General features: G+C 37.1%; 1 protein-coding gene across 1 annotated transcript in view; it reads right to left on the reverse strand.

The window, feature by feature from the left end:
• The window catches only part of LOC107668397 (trichohyalin-like), a 29,415-nt gene that overhangs the window by 4,420 nt on the left and 3,635 nt on the right, over nt 1-21,360 (reverse strand). Inside the window, exons 5-26 of the mRNA XM_016460260.1 lie at nt 20,722-20,836; nt 19,923-20,063; nt 19,294-19,493; nt 18,746-18,932; nt 18,492-18,625; nt 17,374-17,560; nt 17,107-17,271; nt 14,591-14,752; nt 13,703-13,834; nt 13,271-13,348; nt 7,263-7,330; nt 6,559-6,651; nt 6,284-6,454; nt 5,810-5,902; nt 5,541-5,630; nt 5,266-5,358; nt 4,725-4,817; nt 4,567-4,633; nt 4,140-4,353; nt 3,100-3,286; nt 2,900-3,023; nt 1,211-1,653 (exon numbers count right to left, since the gene is read on the reverse strand). Of these exons, the coding sequence (XP_016315746.1) occupies nt 1,211-1,653; nt 2,900-3,023; nt 3,100-3,286; nt 4,140-4,353; nt 4,567-4,633; nt 4,725-4,817; nt 5,266-5,358; nt 5,541-5,630; nt 5,810-5,902; nt 6,284-6,454; nt 6,559-6,651; nt 7,263-7,330; nt 13,271-13,348; nt 13,703-13,834; nt 14,591-14,752; nt 17,107-17,271; nt 17,374-17,560; nt 18,492-18,625; nt 18,746-18,932; nt 19,294-19,493; nt 19,923-20,063; nt 20,722-20,836 (3,237 nt within the window). The remainder of the gene's footprint in view (nt 1-1,210; nt 1,654-2,899; nt 3,024-3,099; nt 3,287-4,139; nt 4,354-4,566; nt 4,634-4,724; nt 4,818-5,265; nt 5,359-5,540; nt 5,631-5,809; nt 5,903-6,283; nt 6,455-6,558; nt 6,652-7,262; nt 7,331-13,270; nt 13,349-13,702; nt 13,835-14,590; nt 14,753-17,106; nt 17,272-17,373; nt 17,561-18,491; nt 18,626-18,745; nt 18,933-19,293; nt 19,494-19,922; nt 20,064-20,721; nt 20,837-21,360) is intronic.

Raw genomic sequence — 21,360 nt, forward strand, 5'->3', positions numbered from 1 at the left:
AGACTTTTTTTTTGTACAGTTTTATTTAACTCCCTATGGGAAAAATATATTCGGAACCAAGGCCGCTGAAAAAGTGAGCTGACATGCAAAATGTTTGGTTCAATCGGACTGAATTAATTCCGATTGATGAATCTGAATGTAGTGTTTACATGAAAGCTAAATAAAGTGATGGGGTTGATGTGCGCATGTTTATGTCACAAGCTTCAAATCGGAATTGATTTTTTTTTTTACATGCGCACACCGCACAAATATAGTTTCTACTGTGTGCACATAATAACCACACTCCTACACGGTTTCTTTATTTGTTTTTAACAGCAGAATTAATATTTATCCATTTAAAAATATTATGGATAAATATAGGCCTGCATATAAACCGCTGTGCCGTGCTGCTCATATTTATCACACAGTAAAAATGCCCCAAACCCAAAACGGGTTGCCTGTGGATGAGAATCCAAAACAAGGACTGGTGGGAGGTTGTCCTGCTCCACGTCACAGTTGCCGAGTGAAAGGAGAGTTTTATAATGACAGGACACGCATTTATACAACAACACTTTATTCAAAAGGAAGAGCCGTTCCGCGCGTCATACGTCATTACACTCGTTCTGCTTCATTGCACATGCGCAGTCCTTTCAGTTTCGGAGTTAAATCCGATCGAGTTTACATGCACTCTCAATCGTATTAGAAAAGGAATAAACCACCCCCTTCAATCTGATCGAAATTTAATTCCGATCGAGCTCAATCGGCTCGATTAAGGTGTTTACATGAAGGCTTTTCAGTCCGATTGAGCCGTCAATCCGATTACAAACTGATTATTTGGTTGCATGTACATGTAGCTGTTCCACTCTATATTGAGTAACTTGCGTTCTAGACAAAGTATTTCCTTACTTCTAAGGAAATAATTACCAAGATGTCTACATTTGCATAAATGAAAATAGTTCCAAACAAAGTAAAAGAAAAATCATCAGCTGCACCTCTGTCCAACAAACATTAGTAGTGTTTTGTACCTGAATGAGTCCGTGTACTCACTTTTTTCATTCCAGAATGAATCAGTTTGCTTAAATCTTTGACTTAATGGTTTGTTGACCTATTTATAGACAGTCATTTCTGACGTAACAATTTAACTGCAGACAGTCACTGTAAAATCCTCACCACTAATCCACTGACAGTCTGACTGATACAAACAGCTAGCTGTTAAATGAGAAATACTCACATCATTTCCTGGCTCAGATTTAGTAGGGTCTGAGGCAGGAGGTAGTGCTGACTGAGGAGGCAGGTAGATGAGAGACAGGGGTGCTGGGCTGCACGGGCTGCAGTGGGACCCCATCCTCATTGAGGGGGTTCTGATGGAGCTCTGCGAGAGTCTGTGAATGCTGACATCTGAATGTGCTGTAATGAGTGACTGCTGTGATCTGTGAGTGCTGTAAACTGATCTGGGAGAGTCTTCATGTGCTTCATGTGTGTCTGTACTCTCTCGGTCTGTATCAGCATCCATGTCATCGTCAGAGTCAGTATAGGTGTGTTCTGGTGTGTTCTCAGTGTTTTCTAGTTCATCCTCTGCGTCGTGAGTCGTCACCTCTCTCTCATGGGTCATCAGTCTCTCAGGCTCATTCACGAGATTTGCCATCCATTCAACATCCTGTGGCCGAGGTTTTCCTAAAACAGAGGCATTGAAATGTGATTTTCTTTAACATGTTCTTGATTTTTTTCTGTTCTGTTTTTTAGGTGGCTCTCTTCTAAGGGCGTATCATAAGGAAAAAGTGCAGTGCAATACTCTAATAAAGAAAAATAAACACTATTGTTCAAAAATATAGGGTCGGTAAGATTTTTAAATGTTTTTAAAACACGTCTCACCAAGGTGGCATTTATTTGATAAAAAATACAGTAAAAACAGTATACTGTGAAATATTATTAAAATTTAAATTAACTGTTTTCTATTTGAATATATTTTAAAATTTAATTTATTCCTGTGATGCAAAGCTGCATTTTCAGCATAATTATACAGTGTCACATGATCCTTCAGAAATCATTCTAATATACTGATTTGCTGCTCAAGAAACATTTATTATTATTATTATCAATGTTGAAAACAGTTCTTCTTATTAATAATTTTGTGTGAACATTTTTTCAGGATTCTTTGAAATACACTGAACAAAATTATAAACGCAACACTTTTGTTTTTGCCCCCATTTTTCATGAGCTGAACTTTTAGACTTTTTTAGACTTTTTCTATGTACAAAAGGCCTATTTCTCTCAAATATTCTTCACAAATCTGTCTAAATATGTGTTAGTGAGCACTTCTCCTTTGCCGAGATAATCCATCCACCTCACAGGTGTGGCGTATCAAGATGCTGATTAGACTTGATGAGAATTTGGCAGTACATCCAACCGGCCTCACAACCGCAGACCACGTGTAACCACACCAGCCCAGGACCTTCACATCCAGCATCTTCACCTCCAAGATCGTCTGAGACCAGCCACCCGGACAGCTGCTGCAGCAATCGGTTTGCATAACCAAAGAATTTCTGCACAAACTGTCAGAAACCGTCTCAGGGAAGCTCATCTGCATGCTCCAAAAACAAAAGTGTTGCGTTTATAATTTTGCTCAGTGTAGAATAGAAAGTAAAAAATGGAAATTGAATTATTTTATAACATTTCTTTACTGTCACTTTTGATCAATTTAATGCATCCTTACTGAATAAAAGTATTAAATTCTTAAAAAAAAAAAAATCCTAAGAAACAAACTCACCCCAAACTTTTGAACAGTAGAAAAAAAACTGTTTAAAAAAAATTGTCTTGACACTTTTAAGTGTTGCATCATATTAATGTTTTATGATATAAATGTAAAATATTCATGCTGCTGATGGAGACAGCTCACTAGTTTATCTTAACATAAACTCACCTACAACAAATGCTGGTTGACCCTTTTTCTTTTTAACTTTAACTGTCAGATTCTGGGCTTTTATAGGCTCTTCCTTTTCTTCTTTAGTCTCTTCTTTTTTCTGTTTTCCTGTTTTCTTTTTCTTCTGCAGATTGAGAGCATATTACAACAAATATAAGGCATATAAAATCAATATGAGCATGGACTAGTATGTAACTCACTTTCTTTGAAGTAGAAGTGGGATCATCAGGAACACTGGTATTCTGGGTCTCAATGTCTTCATGAATTTGAACACTCTTCCCTTTTGATTTGCCTGTTTGCTTATTAGACTTTTTATTTTTCTTCACTTTCTCCACCAGCGTGTGTTCTGTGTCTTCTCTTCCACCTGTGTTTTCCGAATGACCTTTTCTGTCAAAACTAACAACAATGGATATCATATATATTAATGGGAATCACTTGGAGGAGAGTGTCGGAAGTTCACAAGTTAAAGATATAGCCCAGACGGAGTGAGGTAGGGAGTGAGAGCGATTTGCTGATATGAGCTCAGATGTGAAGTGATACCCTAATCTCCATTCGGCTTTCTCACCACTCACAGGGCCTGAGGGGTTCGGGCTGAAATCTGAGCTACAATCAAAGTGTGCCAGAGATTGGGACAGATGGAGTGACAAGAGAGGAATGCAAAGAGTGATTAGATAGGATATTAATGAGTCCCAAAACCTTGGAGCCAGGCTGTTTGACCTCTGTCTGACCTCTGACCTGAAGTCGCAGCCTGCTTTGTGTACACCAAAACACAACGGGAACACAAGCAGGCTGATGATTAAAGAGGTAAGAACTGATGAAGTGGCCAAAATTGAGAGGGAAGAGTTTGGGGAAATTAAAAGGACGTCAGGGGATTTACTGGCCAGAAATTACAAAGAGCACTGGATCATATTTAACCCTCTAACCCTCTCTGATAAAATATAATTATAAACTATAACTGCTAGTGAACTAAAGCAGTATTTTGTTACCGTTTCTCTCTGACCGGGTCTCAATTTAGCACAATAATATAAACTTTTTCAACATAACACAATCCCTTATGCATCATTTATTTGGATAGAGGGGTTATATGTGCATGCTGGGAACATTCAGGGAACTTACTGTCATTTGGCTTTACGAATTCAAATACACAAGCGTGTCAATCATACTTACCAGTCCTGTGCATCAGTACAGATTTTATAAACACAAAAACAAGAGCACAAAATTACATGTGACTGAGACTCACTCTGCCTCCGTTGGTAATCCTGTCTGGATTTCTGCCTGTCCTTCAGGAGACAAAGAATCCGGTGAATGTGCTCTGGGAGTGAAATGTGTTGATTTAGGGCTGATAGCAGGCGCAGCACCTTTGGACTTCCTTGACCTCCGTGTCACCTTTGTTTCCGGCTGTAAAGTTGTTGTCTTTACTTTTCGGTTTCTTTGCACCCCAGTGTCCTCCTCTCCTGCTGGCAGAATCACAATTATTTATAGTTTAGGTAATACTTTCAAGGGATTTGGAGCAAAGAAATGCAGAAATTGTTCTACTCTGAATGTTCAGTTATTAAAGACATTCAACATCTTCTTTGACTTAAATGGAAAAATCTAGGGCAGAGCTTAGATACCAGATCGGCAGCATTACTCTTTATGTTGCTGTGCAGAGCTGTAACTCAGGTTACCGGTTTTGTTGAGCTGGTGAGTCATGGAGCTGCTCATTTCCTCTAATCTCTCCTCCGGTAAATAGATCTTGAGAGAGACGGGATAAGACTCAGTCAGATTAAGCCAGGCGTTAATGGACAACTCATAATGGTATGCTACATGTTATACCAGTGATTACCTGTTCATCCTGAATTATTTCACTATCAGAGCCGAAACAATCCTCCTTCCTCTTGGCTTTAGTCTGCTTTGCATGGGATCTCACCTTAAATGTCTACAGAAAACAGCATCACTCATTCACTACTGTTCAAAAGTTTGGGGTAAGTACACTCTAAAAAATGCTGGGTTAAATATAACCCAGCGCTGGGTTAAAAAGGGTCAAACCCAGCTATTGGGTTGTTTTGAAGGTTTGTCCCTTTTTAACCCAGCGCTGGGTTATATTTAACCCAGCATTTTTTAGAGTGTAAGTTTCTTAAAGAAAAAAAAGAATACTTTTACATTTTAAAACAAATCAAAATAGAAAACAGTTATTTTAAATTATAATAATATTTCACAATATTACTGTTTTTACTGTATTTTTGATCAAACAAATGCAGCCTTGGTGAGCATAAGAGACTTCTTTCAAGTGTTGCATGGTAGCAAGAGGTTTCATAGGTTATTACGATGTGAAGATAATCAGTTTTATAATATTGTGCTACACAGTGTAAAAGAGTAAATTTCACCTGCGTCTCATGGATTATTTCAATGTCAGCACCTAAACAATCATCCTTCCTCTTGGCATTAGTCTGCTTTGCACGCGATCTGACCTTAAACACCTAGAGAAAACAACATCTCGCATATTTCATTGTGATTTCCACCTGAATCTGTAGCTCTTAGGTCAGCTGGTCTGAACATGGTTTAGGCTTCACAGATTAAGACTTTCTGGCTGCAGAGGTTGAAGGTGACTGAGCTCATAATAGCGTACTAAACTGCAAACAGTTCAAAGAGAAAGACTCACCTTTTCCTCCTGGATGAGTTCATTGTCAGCACTTAAACAATCATCCTTCTTGGCATTAGTCTGCTTTGCACGTGATCTGACCTTATATACCTACAGAAAACAGCACCTGATATATTGTAAGTCTGTTATTTCCATCTGAATCTATAGCTTTTTGTTTAGCTGGTCTGAAGATGGTTTAGGCCTTAGAGATTATTAAGACTTCCTCGTTGCAGCGGTTGAAGGTGACCAATCTTATAACAGCGTAATACAGGTAAAAGAGGAGGACTCACCTGTTCGTCCTGGATTATTTCATTGTCAGCACCTAAACGAATTTCCTTCCTCTTGGCTTTAGTCTGCTCTGCATGTGATCTGACCTTAATCACCTACAAAAAAACAGTGTCTCTCCACAAAATCAGTTACGCTGGAACCATAAGTGAACCGTTACTTTGTTATAACAAATCGCATAATAGTGTGCTAAATGAGGAAGACTCACCCTTTCTTTCTGAATTATCTGACAGTCAGAGCCGAAATCGTCCTCTGCATTATTCTGTTGTGCATGAGCTTTCACCCTAAACACCTACAGAAAAGATTCACTAATATGATAGATAGAGCCTGTGTTTGTTATTGCCGTGACTTATTGATTCAGGATACTGAACTTACTGTAGTGGAATGTGTAACGCAGAGGATATTTTAAAAGAGAGAAAGTCATACAGGTTTGGAAGGACATGATGACATGAAATTAAACTCACCTGTGCATTATTAACAGGTTTATTGTCAGAGCCATTTCCCTCGTCCTCATCCTCCTCTTCCTCATCCACCTCCTCGTCTTCTTCCTCCTCTTCCTCATCCACCTCCTCGTCTTCTTCCTCCTCCTCTTCCTCTTCCTCTTCCTCCTCCTCCTCCTCTTCTGCATTAGTTTCTTCATGAGAGCTGACCTTAAACACCTACCGAAAGCAGCATGTGATTTTTCACCAAAAATTATCCTGAAATTTCCCAGAGGTCATCATCAATCTGATGTAATCATGTTCAGAAAGCTCACCTGCCTCTTCCGAACTGTTTTATTGTGGGAACCTAATGGATGCCGCCTCTTCGTGGGGTTCATTTTCTCTGCAGTTTTATTGACCTTAAACTCCTACAGATAACAGCACCACACAAATATTTAGTGATTTTTACAAAACCAATTATCCTGTAGAATTCCTCAAAATTTTCAAGCTCATAGATCATCAAGGCTTTCTGGCGAAAGAAGCTGAAGTTAGGATTAAAACCCTAAAGAAAATGTCCGATTAGTTTATGGTGTAAAGTTCTTGTGTTTTTGCCATTGCTCTGCACAATGTTAAGGATCACATGGACGGAAAACTTCTCTGGTGCCAAAAAAGCACTTAGCGGTGGTGTCCTTGATCAATCAATGAATCAATGCAACAACAGATTGCACCTTGCATGTTGCTTGATTAATAACAACTACTCATCAACACATGCTGTGCTCCACACAGAAGTATAGAAAGAATATTAATTGAGAGCAAAGTCATGCTGGCTTTGTCGGCATAATGGAAATATCATTAATTTGGGAACAGAACTGGCTTTGATTAAAGGGGATTTTATCTGACCTTGATATGTTGAGGTGGGTGCACTGAACTTAAGTTCATAGTTAATTCCTTCTCTCTCACTGTGAAATATTTCATGCTAGATTATAAGTGTGTCTCTCACTCTCAGCAGCTATAGTGGATGGAAAGGTTGAGGTCATACCTCATGACTAGAGTCAAGCTGTTCTGTGTTTGAAGTAGTTTCTTCAGTATTACTTGTGGTGTCTTCCTCTGCAAACAGACATAACATGTTTCTGCATGACTATTAAAGAAGTTAATAAATGCATTCAAATATATCTTAATGTTTGGGTTCAGCTTTTTTTTTGGAAAAATGAATTAATACTCCTATTCTGCAAGGGTGCATTAAATTAATGAAAAGTAACCGTAAAGATTTACAATATTACAAAAGATTTCTCTTTCAAAAACTCTGTTTGAATTTGAATTTTCCACTCATCAAAAGTTCTGAAAAAAAAAACTTTTAAGCTTAACTTTTAAGCAGCACACGTCTTTTGAGCTTTGATTATATTCTTAAGTAGCAAATTAGCATATTAGAATGATTTCTGAAGGATCATGTGACACTAAAACTGGATTAATGGCTGCTGAAAATTCATATATTCAAAATAAATTAAAATAGAAAGTAGTTCATTTTAAATAGAAGTAATACATCTCTCAATATTACAGTTTGATCAAATAAATGCAGCCATGGTGAGGATGAGAGACTTCTTTAGAATTAGATGAAAAATTGTTGGATAATTTGACTTATTTACAGAGACTACATATTTTAGAACTAGTGCAACAAAACAGCGAGTAAACAGTGCACATTAGGTGCTTAACTCACCTTTGTATCTGTATTTTGCCTTGTGTTAGTTTGGTCACAAATAAAACAGCTAAATCAAAGTCTTCATTAACTGAATTGTACCATCAACATTCACAATCAGCTTATTATGATCAGTACCAGTTTGCTTCTGTCATAAATCTTTATTTTGACACACAATTTGCAAAGTCAGGGCTGGTAAATCTCCCACTGGTAATTACAACTTCATGGTGGCACTCAGCTTGTAAATACAATCATTCTGACATGACATGAACGCACTGGGCTGTCGTAAGGCTGAAGTTTAGTATGCTTGTCGCCTCTAATCAGGTGGACGAACCTCATGAAAAAGTGTTGCATTCCACCAGGGGGCACAATAAACTTAGGCCTGTCCCAAGCATGATCAACAAAAACCTCAACGGCACATGACAGCAGTTTAGCTTGCCATGCTAAATTTATTTATAATAGTATGTTTATGTGTCTAGTCATTTCTCAGTCAAATCTGGTATATCTTTTTGTCTGAGAAAATAGTTCTGAAGTTACAGTGCGGTTTGATTTAGGTTGTAGAATAGCAACCGCAGCTTCTCAGTTTGCCATTTGTACAATGTATTTTACTGACACAGATATTCGCGCGCACACTTTTGCATGCCAGATTTCTGTCTTCTGCATTAAACCATGAGTGAGCAAGCATGTTTAGTGTCCTGCTGTAGGATTTGCAGTGTTTTTCTTTGTGCCTCTCGCTGGATCACAGCCTGCGCAACCGGCCTGTAGTCTGGACACAGAGCGGCCAGTTATTTTGCACCCCTGCACCAGCCAGTGATGGTTTATTTTTCAGCAAGTCTGTCTGCTTTAATGGGTTCCAGCTCTGCTTTGATGTCAATGAGGCAAAGAAACGGGTGTGTAGAGGAGATAGACAGTAAGAGGGAGCGAGTGTAACCGAGGGGGATGGAAAGAGCCTCACACATTCGCCTGTAAGGCTGTGTGAACGCAGCGGCGACCCCATCCTCAGGAGAGAAGGGCTGTATTTTGTTCCACATTCTTGCTGTGTGCTGTGAGTGAGACCTCTGCTCCGTCTCTTCACACCCCGCTCACCTTCCACGCCCTCTGATCTTACACACCCATCCACTGCAATTATTCATCCTGCATGTCACAAATCCTGCCGAAAAGCAACAGGACTGCTCTTCTGCTTGCTTTTTCCTTCTGTCTTTTTCTTGATTTTTGTCTCTGTCTCACTTTTTTTTCTCTGTTTCTGTCAGAGCCCCAACTGAACTTCTCTAAACAGGCGATGAAAATGGAATGTAGGTCACTAGATTGTTTTTAACTGGACTCGTGCTTATATTTCATGTATAAAATATAATATAAAACATCTCATCTTGTTAGTTACCTCACTATTATTACTAGTAGTTAGACTGGCCACACCTCTTTATTGTTAAATAACAGTTTAATTAATGTATCTAATTTTGATCTCTCTCTCTGTCTTTTTTTTTTTTTGCACAAAAGATCTGGGGCTTCATGTATAAAACTTTGCATAGATTTCATCCTAAATGTGTATTTATGCACAAAAGGTAGATTTGTAAAACTATACATATGCCAGAAACTGCCAGAAAGCAAAATTCCCTTTAGAAATACTAGTCAGTGGAAGATTGTGCATATGTGCATCCCCACCCCGTTTTCTCTCCAAAATAACTATATTCTGTTTTACTATAACCTCATCTGCATATCATTTCCATATGCATATTTCCATCCATGTGATACTACCATGTTTAATGATAAACCTACAAGACACTAGGAAAATATGGACGGTAAATGCCATTTGTGCCCTTACAATGCATTGCTAAAAATCATTCAGTATCCTTTTAGAATAAAAACATCTAAATATCCATAAAACTAAATATATTTGCCAGACTTTTCACAGCAAGTTTTTAAAGAGGAATCATTGTCATTCATTCCATTTGGCAAAATATTTTTAATTGTTTTAAACCAAATTTATGTAGTTTTGGTGATAAAGTAAACATATTATAGGTTGTTTAGATTTTCTTACTCGCAACCAAATAGATATATATTTTTGCAATGAAAATAAAATAGTCTAACATAAGTAATTAACTTCTGGATTAGAGGTGGTGGGAGACCTGTCTACTGATTTATGTGATTGCTTTTTTAACTTTTTCATAAATCGAATTTCAGATGTACATAATAACATTAGTCATTGTTCGTATGCTGTTGTTCAGCAATCTACATCTGATGTTACTTTCTCTGATTTTGAGCCAATCTCTCTTTCAGTCCTTGCGGATATTATACTTAAACTAAAGACTACAACTTCCCCTCAAGATATTGTTCCGACCCATTTGTTAAAGCAAGTTTTCAATTCAGTTGGCCCATTTATAGTGTCCATAATTAATAAGAGTTTGTTTTCAGGGGTTGTGCCTGATTCTTGTAAACATGCTGTGGTTCAACCCCTTTTGAAGAAATCAAACTTGGATAAGAGTGTGTTAGCAAATTTTAGACCAAGCTCGAAACTTCCATTCTTGGCTAAAATTTAAATTCTCATTCAACTTCAGTCATTTATTGATGCAAATGAGATCTGTGAAGTGTTTCAGTCGGGTTTTAAAAAACATCACAGTACAGAATCAGCCTTGCTGAGAGGTTTTAATGATATTTTTCTTGCGACCCACCATGGTAATTTTACTGTACTTCTACTCCTGGATCTGACAGTAGCGTTTGACACAGCTGACCATCCTATTCTTATATCTCGTCTTGAAACGTCTGCGGGTATTTGTGGAAATGCCCTAAGATGGATAAAGTCATACTTTCAAAATAGGAGTTTTTTTGGGTCGCATGGGAGAGTATGTATCGGCCTCGGCACCCATATCATGTGGTATCCCGCAAGGTTCGATCTTAGCACCCCTTTTCTTTTCTCTTTATATGCTACCGATAGAATTGATTTTGGATAAATATGGTGTGTAGTTTCATTCTTATGCTGATGACACTCAATTGTATTTGTCTTTTAAATCAAACTTTTCCAGTGCCTTGGAGCATTTGTTGGCCTGTGTAGATGAGGTGAAGTCATGGATGGCTGCAAACTTTTTGAAACTTAATGAATCGAAAACAGAGGTGATTATAATTGGTCCCTCTGAAATCAGTGATATGGCTGGATTTAACCTGGGTACATTGAGCCCTTTTAGGAAACATCAAGTAAAAAATATGGGTGTGAGCTGGAACTGCTTTAAAATGTAACTTTCGAATAAGTGAAATTGTTAAAGCTATTTTTTTTATCAATTAAGTATGATTGCTAAATTTAAGCCTTTCTTAGTGCATATAGACTTGGAGAAGATTTTTTTTTTTCGATTAGATTATTGTAATTCACTTTACTATAATACTCAAACAAAACTTTTGGACAGTTTACAAATGGTCCAGAATGCAGCAGCAAGACTACTGACAGGTACTCGGAAATATGACCACATTACCCCTGTTTTGAGATCATTGCATTGGTTACCAGTACCTTATAGAATTAATTTTAAGATTTTAATCTTAATCTGTTTAATCTGTTTTTAAATCCTTGCATGGTACAGCCCCTCCATACACTACTGATCTTATTCATGTTCAGGAGTCAAAGAGATCATTACGATCTAATGCACCTAATCTCCTACATGTTCCTCGATCAAAATTAAAGGCCAGAGGTGACCGCGCTTTTGCGGTATAGCTGCCCCAAGGCTATGGAATAGTTTACCTGTGCATTTGAGACAATTATCATCTCTGAATGAATTTAAGAAACAGTCAAAAACATATTTCTTTACATTAGATTTTGATCAGGGATGAGTGCTGAGGTATTGTGCTGAGAGTCTTTATTTAGAAAGTGTCTGTTTCAGAAGGGGCCTGGATAGCAGGAAACGGGCGAATGAAGAGAGAGCTTGCATGGCGAGCCAATGGAGATGGAGGAGGGGGTTCGTTGGGTTAAGGTGGGTCGGTGGGGGTTGAGTTTCTGACCAGTGACAGGATAAAGGAAACAGAGCAGCTCCAGAGGTCGGCTTGAGAAAACACAGCCTCTGTCAGTCACACAGACTCCTGTGCCGGGATTAGGCCTCAGTCTGGGGGGGGGGGGATCAGGTTTCTCTGTCCGGGATACCTCACCGCTGCAAACCACTACCAGATGTGGAGCAGCCTGCATGAGAGCAGGAGGGAGGGGGCGCCGTGTGCTTTATATGCATGTTTGTGTGTTTGTGTTCCATTGTACTGTACTATTTTTACTTGTCTTTTACTCGTTAGAGCACATATGAGATGAGTTTGAGGATGGGGTGAATTTCTAAAAAAGGTTGGTTATGTAAAAAATGCAAATTTGATGAAAGGTTCTTAAGTGGACCCATATGAAGGCTGCATTATCTACAGCTACATCAGACATTGAGCCCATGAGATGGAAACTCATTAATTGTTAAAGGTGTCATATGATACTTTTTTAAAGATCATTATTTGGTGTAACAGAATATGTTGACATGCTTTAAAGTTCAAAAAACACATTATTTTTCAAATACTGTACATTATATGTATAACAATATAACAATATAACAATACGTTTATAATACGAATGGCGCTGACGGTGATGGCTGCCTCCGTGGCGTGCTCCGCAGTTGTTTTTATGTTTTTGTTAGTTTGTCCTGTCTTGCTCTCTCTCTCGCGCTCTCTATCTCTCTCTCGCTCTCGCTCGCTCGCGCACACACACACACGATGCTCAAAACTCCGCATTTGAACAGTCAATAGCAAATACTTAAACTAATAACTTTGGCTACTCTTTTATGTAAGAGTATGTTTATATTTTATATGTATGTAATTATATTATGTCATATTATATTGTCCAAGTTTTAATATGAGCATTATTAATAATTAACCATTTTTCATTTTTAATCTTATACACAGATAGATAGATAGATAGATAGATAGATATAATTTTTTAAGCACCAAATCAGCATTATGAAACGATTTCTGAAGGATCATGTGACACTGAAAACTGGAGTAAAGACTGCTGAAAATTCAGCTTTACCATCACAGGAAAAAAAAATACATTTGAAAATATATTTAAATAGAAAACAGCTATTTTAAATCTTAATAATATTTCACTATATTATAGTTTTAACTCTATTTTTAATCAAATAAATGCATCCTTTGTGGTCATTAGACTTCTTTCAAAAAATGTAAAAAACGTACCGACCCCAGACTTTTGAAAGGTTGTGTATAATACACAAATATAAGACACAACTGTATTATTACTACTATTATTATATGTAATATGTATATGCAAATTGTTCCATATTAACCATCTGCACACTCCATATTAAATTTTTCCTGTTCTTTGGATAGGAAACGCTAACCTTCATCTGTGTCGTGGTCCTCTATAAGGATTGTCCAAGGCTGTTTCAAATCTCCCTCAGAAGTCACAACCTTAAGAACTAGAAACAAAGAGGTACATTCTTCATGTTAACATAATCTCTGTCTGTTACAGACCTCCTATGCTCTCTTTTTTTGTTTTGTCTGCTGTGCTTCCCTTTATTTGACCTGAACTTTCACCCATCGTCTACTCTGTCGTTGTAGAACACTAACACAGACTCCCCTGACAACAAGTTACATTTACAACATAATAACTCTAATAACACACGTCGTTGAGAATAACGTCTTGTGAACATTTTAATGTGTTTTTTTTTCTTTTCCTTAAGAGCCCTGCGAGTAAAAGCCGGTATAGACATTTCTGTGCTCTGTGTGTATTTGGTTGAGCACAATATAAAACCAAGTAAAGCCTCAATTACCGTGACCTTGTGTGACATCACCCATTATTGGGTGGTCCTTAGTGTCAACTGCGGGATCCCAGAGAGACAAGGGTATGATTTCACCATCAGGACCCATTATTAAGGTGCCCAACGCTTGGCCTCCCTGCCATTCTGACAAACACAGAGATTCAAACAGTGAGACTTAACAAACCTAAAAAAGGAAAAAGCAGACAGTGCTCTACATACAGGGGCTCCAAGATTAAGCACATAAGTCACATGTAAAAACGTATGCATGTCATTGCATTAGAAACATTGACCTAAGTGGCATAGATATCACAAGCAAAACATTTCACAAAAATGTGTTGTCAAAATTTATGTTCATAATCAATATGATGAACAGCAGTCTGATCTCAATAGTATTAATAGGCATGTTTACACACGCATTTTTGTATGTTTGAGTATATGCTGAAATGCACAATATGGACAAATCAACAGCATTTCAATCAAAAAAAAGTTTACATGCACAGCTTTAGAATCCTTTATACTACAGATATATGTGTATTGTTACATTTGACTATTATATAGATATTTTGAATCTATAAAATAGTTGTATTATTTATTTTATAGTACAGTATCACACATTTAAGCTAAGTTTTTAAAAACTCGTGGTTTAAACTACAGTCTCCAGGGTCACAGCGTCCTAGACACCAATATTTTAATGATTCATAAAAGCTGAATCACTGAGATTTCAGTATGGAGACAAAGGTTAGAATCATGATTTTTCTGTAGTATTACAGCACACTGTGCGTGTATATTAGCATGGTTTGTTGTTTGCTTTTAGCATCTGATTGAATGTTTGGACCCAGAAACCGTGACACTTGATGTCAGACTTAACAAGTGGTAGGCCTTTATGAAGCATGCTGTTACCTCTGAGCTCCAGAGGGAGACAACCTCTAGTGATTCCTGTTTGTGTTTCTGTTGTGTCTGCAGGGTCATGTAGGTTCTGTCTGTACACCGCCATGGAGCTCTGTTTACCTGGACCCCTCCGGCCTACCAGGGGGGGCAATGGACCAAGAGGGGGATGTTGATCTAAGGGAATTAAAGGTAAAGGATTCACTTCAGTTCTTCAGTAGCAATAGTTAAACAAGCTCAAACTGAACAAGAAATGACTGCAGAAATGCTCAGGTTGAATCTACAGCAGTGCAGTGTTTTCATAGAGGCTTGTTGTGCCTGGGTCCCTGAGTGCTAATGGACAACTGAACCTTAGCCTCTGTGTTGTTATTTACCGTATCAGCCCCTGAGATCTCCCACCACCCCTGTTCTCACTCCCCACTGCTCTGCCTGTCTAAAGACTTAATTTAGCTGCAGCCAAGCACAAGCTGAGCCACACATGAAGAGGTGCTCGGCCCTCAGAGGGGGGCTGCGCTCTACCACCACCATTAGCACTGCTTCACTGTATGAGCCACTGCAGCCCTGGAGCTTACAGCTTATTTAAGCCTCGTTTGAGGAGAGTATGTGTGAACTAATGAGAAGAGGAAAGGTGGTCAGCAGAATGAAAAATTAGATGGTTAAAAAAAAAAACAAGAAAAAAGAAAGAAAATGAGAAATTGGTAGGACTTTAAATTTGTCACAGTATGGTTCAGGCAAAGAGAGTTGAGGTGAGGATCTATTTGCAAGAGGTATTTTTATTAGGCAAAACAGAAAGCACACTATTAAAGGGAGCAAAGGAGAAACCCCGGGTACAATGCAAATCAACAGTTATATATTGACAAGCTCGGATGAAGAACCAAGGAAACAAAAGACACAAGGATGAGATAATGAGCAGCTAAACAAGACACAGGTGATGAACATAATCAGTAACCATGGTGATAATCAAACTCAAACAGAGGAAGGAATAAGGGTAATATCAAAATAAGATATATAAATCTTTTTTCAGTTTAGTTTCACTAAACTGAAAAACACAAACAAAACATGACAAAAGTAAGGTTTAATTAATTAATATATTAATATTAGTCAATGCATTAGGTATCACAATACTTTTATAACTTTTTTATTAATTTAAGTACTTTTGCAGCATTAATTTCAAAATGTAATTTTTTTTTCTTTATTGATGTGACATGTGGCCAAGTATGGTGTCCCATACTCGGGATGTATGGGACCCATCCCATTTATCCCATCCAAGTGCAAACACAGACCAGTGAGTAGTGAACAAACACACACACCGTGAACACACACCCGGAGCAGTGGGCAGCCATTTTTGCTGCGGTGCCTTGCTCAAGGGTCGTGGTTTTGAAGGTGGAAGAGAGCACTGTACATTCACTCCCCTCACCTACAGTCTTTGCCAGTACCGAGACTCGAACCCTTTGGATTACGAGTCTGACTCTCTAACCACTAGGCCACAATACACTTAAACTTAAAATTTAAAAATTAAACTTAATCTTAAATTAAACTTAAAAATATTGTTCATTGTTAGTTCATGATACCTAATGCATTAACTATTGTTAATCAATTTAACCTTAATGTTACATTTTATTTAAATAATCATACATTTTAAATAAACATTATTTGTGTTAGATTGTGCTATGGCCAGTGAAGGGTCAATAAATAATTAAGCTGTCACTCAAGGAAATGACATTTAACCAAGCATATTAGAATGATTTCTGAAGGATCATGTGACACTGAAGACTGGAGTAATGATGCTGAAAATTCAGCTTTGCATCACAGGAATAAATTAAATTTTAAAATATATTCAAGAAGAAAACTTAATTTCAGTTGAATTTGTTCATTCCACTCATTTAATTAATTTACCTTTATCCACCATAAAGTGTGACAGGCCAGTACACCCCAATACTGAATTTATTTATTTATTTATTTTAAATCGAACAATTACTGTAAAAGTACATTTAAACTGTATTGTTTTGAACTATTGTGTTTTTGAATTTTATTATAAAATTCTAGCAGGATCACTTGATTCCAAACTCATTGGTAATGTGTTTACATGTTCAAGTCAGAGTCTTGGCAGTGTGCTTGTATTTTTTCATCACTTCACCAGTTTTCAATACCGCACTGCCGTTGACTTTCAGGGTGAGTCATTTTGAGTTTTGTGCTTGAATAAGAGCCCCAGGTGTTCTTACAATATGTATTTCAGGAATATTAGATCTGTTTTGTCTTCTGAAAATGTTTGACACGTTTTTGAGTTTGCATTGAATTCCAGCACCAGTTTTTGAGTTTGTTGGTTAATGCTTCAGTTGTACAGCACTGGGCAATAAAGGTTTATATTCAAAAAGATAATATCACAAAAATGATCTTGCTATGATGGATTGTTTTTGTAAAGCTCATGCATCATGAGTCGTCATATATCTTTCAGCAAATATGTTGTGAGTCATATGTGAATCAGCAGCTGTGCTTTGTTAAACCTGAATAATAAATAAATCTATCATTACCTCCTTTTTCTAGATCATCAGACCACATGACATGTCTGAGGTCCATCTCTATAATCCTGCACTTGCTGTCAGAGAGAGGGTCCTGTTTTCTTTGGTCTATCCCCACTGCATGCTCCAAATCACCACGTGGCTCAGTCTCTTTTACAGGAGTTCTGTGGAGGTCATCTGAGGCACAATAAAGAAAGAATGGTTAGTGAAATGCGACATGATGAACTAACATGTTATGCTGTATTTATTGGTAATAGTATGCAATGTGATGTTGCGTACCTTCTGGCTGATGGGTGTCTGTATGTTCTGTTTGTGCAGGGAAAAGCAGCAGCGCTTTGTTGTGCATGCGTCTCTCCGAGGGGTTTTCATATGTAGTTCCCACTTTGATGTCAGGGAGATGTACGTGTAGGTCCCTTTTTGGTAAATTCTCACAGCTGCTTTTTTTCTCTTTTATTTCTGTTTGATTCTTCAAGACAGTTCCAAAAGAATTACATGCAAGTTTTTTTTTTTGAATCAGACTTTAAACCTCTTTTTACTTTTAGATCGTTCTGAGGTTAAATACAGATTTAAAATCATAAGAAATAGTTAAATAGCTATGATACTGTTTTTGAAATCAAATCTTTGCGTAGCTATGACATGACGATTAAACACTTAAATTATTAATTACCTTCAACTATTAATACTTTTCTTCAACAAAGATACATTAAATTGATTAAAAGTAACATTTAAAATGTTACAAGAGATTTCTACTTCAAATAAATGCTGTTCTTTTGAACTTCCTATTCATCAAAAATCCTGGAAATGTATCACAATTTCCACAAAAATATTAAGCAGCACAACTGTTTTTAACATTGATGATAATAAGAAATATCCGCATATTAGAATGATGTGGAAAATTCAGCTTTGCATCACAGAAATAAATTACATTCAAATAGAAAATTGTTCTTATAAATTGTTCAATATTATTGTTCAATAATAATAATATATATTATTCAATATAATCAACAATATCTGCAGTATCACATTGTGGAAACATAGTCTGGAGTAGTACAGAAACTAGAGTGGATGTTAAAATGCAGAAAGGTAGAGAACAGAGAGAACAAAAAGAGATTTTTGTAGGTTTATTTATAGTAAAGAGTGATGAGGTTTGCATATTTGCACATTTGAGGTTTGAATAAGAGCCCCAGGTGTTCTTACAATACATATTTCAGTAATATTTTGAAAATGTTTAACAAATTTTGTCAAGATGTTATCATCACAGAAGTTAAAAGTGGAAAATGAGATGAAGATTTTTTAGGTTTGTTTATAAGAAGTACATCGGTTTAAGTTTACGGTTGAGATAAATGTGTCTTCAGACATTTTTTTTTTATTGTAATTGCCAAATGCTGAATTCTTACCATTGTTAAAGTGATGTCAGAGCTTGAGTTGACCAGTGGACTCTGGTTAATGGGCAGTAAGTGGAAAACGGTGAAGCTGGGATCTGTTTCTATATTCACTCTCCTCATGTGAGTTTCACCTCCGCAGTATCTCACTAAGACAAACACAGTTTGCAGAACATCAGATTTATGACTTCGTGCTTGCATCAGGATGTCATATATGGATTTTATGGACTTTAAATGGTCACTAAACACTGATTTAGTTCTTGTCTTACTCTGGCGGGATCCCTCCATGTGTCCACCATAGTAGTTGACCCGTGAGAGTGGGCTGCATTCCAAAGACGAATCCACATACACTGACCTCAGAGTGCACATCTCTCCAACACCACCTCCACTCTCCATCCGGCTGCGCTTCCCATGGTTGTTTAGATCCTTATGATGGTCGATCAGATGTGGGAGTATCTGGTATATGTCAGAGCAAAATAATGAAAAGCTCTTTAGCTGAGTTTTGAAGTTATGGTCACGTAGTTTGGAAAAACACATGGACTAAAAAGTGTACTTCGGCTTAGCATTTCTGCTCCACATTTTTCATTGTAAAGGTTCAAAAGCCAAATTCTTCACATAAACAGCAGTATATTACATCAGTGACAGAGATTAACCAAGAAAATGAAATCAGATGCTGTTAAAGGTCAGATGTTTACTTATGAGTAGACCTTTCCAAGTGTCTGGTCTTATGATGCCAAAAGCACAGTGTCAATTAAATGGTTAGAGGGAATTTCAGGTCACTGTTGGAAAAGAGAGGAAAAGAATCAGATGAACATACTGTAGAGGTGATTTTTTTGGTTGCTGGAGTCTCTGTTTGATCTTCAGTCCGATGTGCAGGTTCTGTCTCAGGAATCGGACTCATGTGAGCTCTGCATGTGTCAGCCGCTATCCTGAGACTCTTTCCTGGTCTTTTTCTCTCTTTCGGCTTCTCTTTCAGTTGCTCTTTCTGTTCTTTGGTCTTAAAGGTCATTTGTTCATCTGGAGTCAAGATCATTATAGACATTAAGTTAAAGGACAACCATTATTCTGTGTGTCCAATTATATTTCACAACGAGCAGAAGCTGAAGAAGCTGCTTGTGGTTGTACTGGTTACGTTTTAGGAATCAGTTTTTTTCTTCCTCTTGGCAATGGGAAGGATTTTCCAAACTTAATGCTTTTAGTCCCGGAATGAATGGAGTGCATTCAGAGGCAGGTATCTGATATGCGTTTCTTAAAGATGTAAACATTCACCGTCTGAATGGATTTGAACTAAACACTGGCACAAACACTGTAATATATTTTGAGTTTGTTCATTGTGTTCACTGGCATTGCTGTGCTGCACAGGATTTGCTGATCTAATCAAGAACTGCTTTTGAATAGTCAACGTTTATCTGATCGTTAGTGTCATTTGTGTTTTATGAACTCTACCTGATGCCGCCTGAGTTTTCTCCGGGATTTGTACATGTACCAAACCATCCGTTATGGGTGGTAGAGGGCCCAGGTCTGCCCTGTTGGGCCGAGGGGAACAGAGGAAATGTGGCTGGTATTTGATCTGATTAGTGTTTTCTCCTGAAAAACAATGAGAAATATAATTTTATGCTAGATATGTAATGTACGTTACTTTTCAAATGTTTGGGGTCTGTAAGATTTAAAAAGGTTTTTGAAAGAAAAGCTGTTCACCAGGCTGCATTTATTTGATCAAAAATACAGTAAAAAACGTAATATTGTGAAATATTATCGCAATTTAGAACAACTGTTTACTATTGAAATATATTTTAAAACGTAATTTATTCCTGTGATGCAAAACTGAATTTTCAGCATCATTACTCTAGTTTTCAGTGTCACACGATCCTTCAGAAATCATTTGAATATGCTGATTTGCTGCTCAAGAAACATTTCTTATTGTCAAAGCTTTTTCAGCTGCTTAATTTTTTTGTGGAAACCAAGATTAGTTTTTTCCAGGATTATTTAATGAATAGAAAGTTCAAAAGAACAGCATTTACCTAAAACAGAAATCTTTTGTAATATTATTAATGTCTTTACTGTTACATGAATAAGTAAACGAGTAAATGATGACAGATTGGTTTGGTTTTAAATTTTCCATTTTTAAGTAATAATAAATGACTTTAAATATACCATTAAAGATAATGTGAAAGCATTTTTGCCCTTTATTATATATACCTTTAAAATATATAAAACATTGACCGGATTGTTTAGAGAGTTTCACCTTTAACCTGGCTTGAATTATAGTTCTTCTCTCCAGGTCTGTGATGCATGTTGATGTTCTGTATAACATGTTTATCTGGCAATAAGGGGTGTGTTACACCGGCAAGAGATCCAACCTTTGACAAAAGGAAACAAAGAATCATATATAAAAAGCACGTGTTTGATTTTTTTTTTTTTTTTTTTACATCTTTATGATTTTTCAGGCCTCTCCAAACATGTTCCACATTATCTCTAACTATCTCTTTTGAAACCGCTCAAACACAATGTTCACTTATTTTCAAGGTCATTTGTCTTAATTAGCATGATGGATTTCTCTGCACGTGGCCTCTTCTTTGTATTAAACGTCGGCGGAAAACGAAAACGTGAATGCCGAGCTGGAAGTCCCACTGGAATTCTTTTGGATGCAATACCTTACAATAGATTGAAAAGAATATAAGAGAACTGAGATGTTTTGATCTCCTGGGTTTTATGAATTTAACAATAATAAAGAGAAACCAGGTGCCAATGCTTTGAAATCAGTTCCTAAAAGAGTCTAAAAAAAAAAAAAACAAGCTACAATACACTCTAAGAAACATCCATAAAAATATAGCACAGTGTACTTGGTTAATGTGAAGGAATTTTCAAGTTCTCTATTCACAAC

The sequence above is a fragment of the Sinocyclocheilus anshuiensis genome, unplaced genomic scaffold (genome assembly GCF_001515605.1).
Source record: "Sinocyclocheilus anshuiensis isolate Anshui unplaced genomic scaffold, SAMN03320099.WGS_v1.1 scaffold1237, whole genome shotgun sequence".
NCBI classification, from domain to species: Eukaryota; Metazoa; Chordata; class Actinopteri; order Cypriniformes; family Cyprinidae; genus Sinocyclocheilus; species Sinocyclocheilus anshuiensis.